Source organism: Pteropus alecto, unplaced genomic scaffold (assembly GCF_000325575.1).
Source record: "Pteropus alecto unplaced genomic scaffold, ASM32557v1 scaffold66, whole genome shotgun sequence".
NCBI lineage: Eukaryota > Metazoa > Chordata > Mammalia > Chiroptera > Pteropodidae > Pteropus > Pteropus alecto.
The window spans coordinates 105665-108349 of record NW_006438869.1 but is presented as its reverse complement, the minus strand read 5'-3'; the positions used below and the strand labels follow the sequence as shown (position 1 = coordinate 108349).

The 2685-nt window shown below is 49.5% G+C and overlaps 1 protein-coding gene across 1 annotated transcript in view; it reads left to right on the top strand.

Annotated features, from left to right (window-relative positions):
- The window catches only part of SEMA5A (semaphorin 5A), a 411791-nt gene that overhangs the window by 395552 nt on the left and 13554 nt on the right, over positions 1 to 2685 (top strand). Inside the window, 1 exon segment of the mRNA XM_006915860.3 lies at positions 349 to 567. Within this exon segment, the coding sequence (XP_006915922.1) occupies positions 349 to 567 (219 nt within the window).

The window sequence follows — 2685 nt, the reverse complement described above, 5'->3', positions numbered from 1 at the left end:
GATGAGGAGGTCCCATCTACTGAGGTAAGAAGGCCTTCCACCCTCGGCAATGGAAATGTTGCTTGCTTGCTTGCTTGCTTGCTTGCTTTCTTTCTTTCTTTCTTTCTTTCTTTCTTTCTTTCTTTCTTTCTTTCTTTCTTTCTCTATTTATTTATTTATTTGTTTGTTTGTTTGTTTGTTTGTTTGTTTATCTATCTATCTATCTATTTATCTATCTATCTATCTATTTATTTATTTTACTTTTGAAGTATAAAAACAAGGAAAGCAGCTGCTAGAGAATGAAAGTTGGTCTGGACCCTCGTTACCTGCAGAACGCACAGAATCACGTGTCCCCCTTTTCCCGGGCAGGCCTCTCTGGCGACTTCCTGCGTGCTGGCAGATACTCCGCTCACACGGTCAACGGGGCTTGGTCGGCCTGGACGTCGTGGTCACAGTGCAGCCGCGACTGTAGCCGGGGCGTTCGGAACCGGAAGCGGGCTTGCAACAACCCCGAGCCCAAGCACGGGGGCACGCCTTGCCTCGGCCCCGCCCTGGAGTACCAGGAGTGCAACATTCTGCCCTGCCCAGGTGAGCCGACTGCGGAATCTCGACAAAAAGTCTGGAAAGTCGAGGGCCGTAGACGATTTCCTGAGCGAGGGAGGCTCGGCCAGCTTCCCTGGCTTCCTGAGTGATGGATACGTGGGCGTACCTGCGAGGCACTGAGGATTCCGTTCCAGACCACAGACCACCTCAGTAAAGCAGATAAGGCAATAAATTAGGTCACATGCATTTTTTTGGTTTCCAGGGCATGTAAAGGTATGTTTACATTATACTGTAGTCTATTAAGTGAGCCATAATAGCATCGTATCTAAAAAATAATATACATACCTTAATTAAAACGTGCTGCATTTCTAAAATATGCTAATTTCATCGGAGCCTTCAGCGAGTTGTACTGTTCTTGCTGTTGGAAGGTCTTGCCTTCAACTGTAAAAAAAACGCAATATCTGCCAAGCGCAATAAAGCGAGGCACGATAAAACGAGGGATGCCTGTATATATACGCACGCATACGGATGTGTACATCTCAGATTATATATGCCATCCACAGTGGTAGAAAAACAAATGTAACCAAGCCTGGGTTGTATTCATTTCTTTCTTGCAATTGAAAGGAAACTAAATCTTTCTCGTGAGCCCCTGTAAGTGCCGTGGGGCCTGGGCACTGTCCCTAACGGAGAGGCTAGTCCCGTCCTTTCCTTGGGAGTGGAGGCTGGCCCCCTCCCAGGCTCCGATGGGCCAAGCCCTGCGGGAATTGGTCTTTAGTCACCAGATTACTCCTCCAGCGTGACAGGTATCCCGGGTGACCCACCGAGGGCCCGCAGTCAGCAGGGGTCCACTCTCTCTTGGGTTCGGTCCTCCAAGCACACACCCTTCTCTTCCGGAGCTGACGGAAGCTGTGCTGTTTGAGTCTTCCTCCTGAGACCTCGCTCTTCATGCTGCAGAGCTCCCAGCAGGCAAGAGGTTAATAAAATGAGCTAAAAGAGCCCCCGTTCACGGCCTGTCTGCCGACACAGCCCCAAGGCCCCTCTGTCCTCTCTGCTCTCCTCCTGCCCCAGCTCTGGGTGTGGCTGTCACCCTTCTCTCTTCCACCTGAGCTGCCCACAGTCAGAAGACCTTTGACCCTATGCCTCCGGCCATCCTGAGCGCTGGTCTACAGCTGTGTGTGCTGCCTTTGCCTTGGGTCAGTCAGAGTGAAAGCTCCAGAGGGCCGGGAGGGCGGTGACGGTCTCACTCACTCACTGCAGGGCCCTCGGCCCCCAGCGTGGGCCTGGCAGACTCCAGGAACACTGACCACTGACTGTTTGCTGAATGACGGCGGAACCAGCAATTGGTTATTCAACTTCCTTCATTCAGTTATCAGCAAACACATCTGGATGGTCCACCGTGCACTGTTCACAGGGTTAAGAAGGGTGCAGTGGTGTGGTCCAGTGAAAGATCCCAGAGGTCAGTGAGGAGGCAGCCTGTGGATGATGCCATCCAGCGTGGTCACCAGCTACTGGGCTGCTGACGAGATGAAGTGGTGACATCGGCCAAGAACCCACTGCCCCGGAATCATGGCAGCTACAGGCTGACCCTGAGCTGAGTCTTGATTGACAGACAGGAGTTGGCCAAACAGACCAGCAGAGATGGGGAATGGGGGCTCATTCCCGACACCAGGCACAGCGTTTTGAAGGCACAGAAGCATGAAAGTGTAGCATGTTTCAGTAGGTACAAGTGACTTTCTGAGTTCTTAAATTTTTTTTTTAATTGTTTATTGGAGTAACATTAGTTAATACAATTAAATAATTTTCAGGTGTACATTATCATTTGACATTTATATATTCTATTGTGTGTTTACCACCCAAATTCCAGTTTCCTTCAGCTACCATGTATTTGATCCCATTTACCCACTTCACCCTCCCCCTAAACCCTTATATTTGACCCCTTTACCCTGTCTACCTCCCTCCTCCTCCCCACCCCACTGGAACCACTAGTCTATAGTCTTCTGGTAGCCACTAATCTATAGCCCATGTCCGTGAGTCTCTGTTTATCCTGCTCATTTGTTGCTTTTAAGTTTATGTCCCACATGTAAGTGATATCATGTGATTTTCAACTTTTTCTGTCTGGCTTATTTCGCTTAGCAGTATTTCATCTCTTCTTATGGCTGCGTG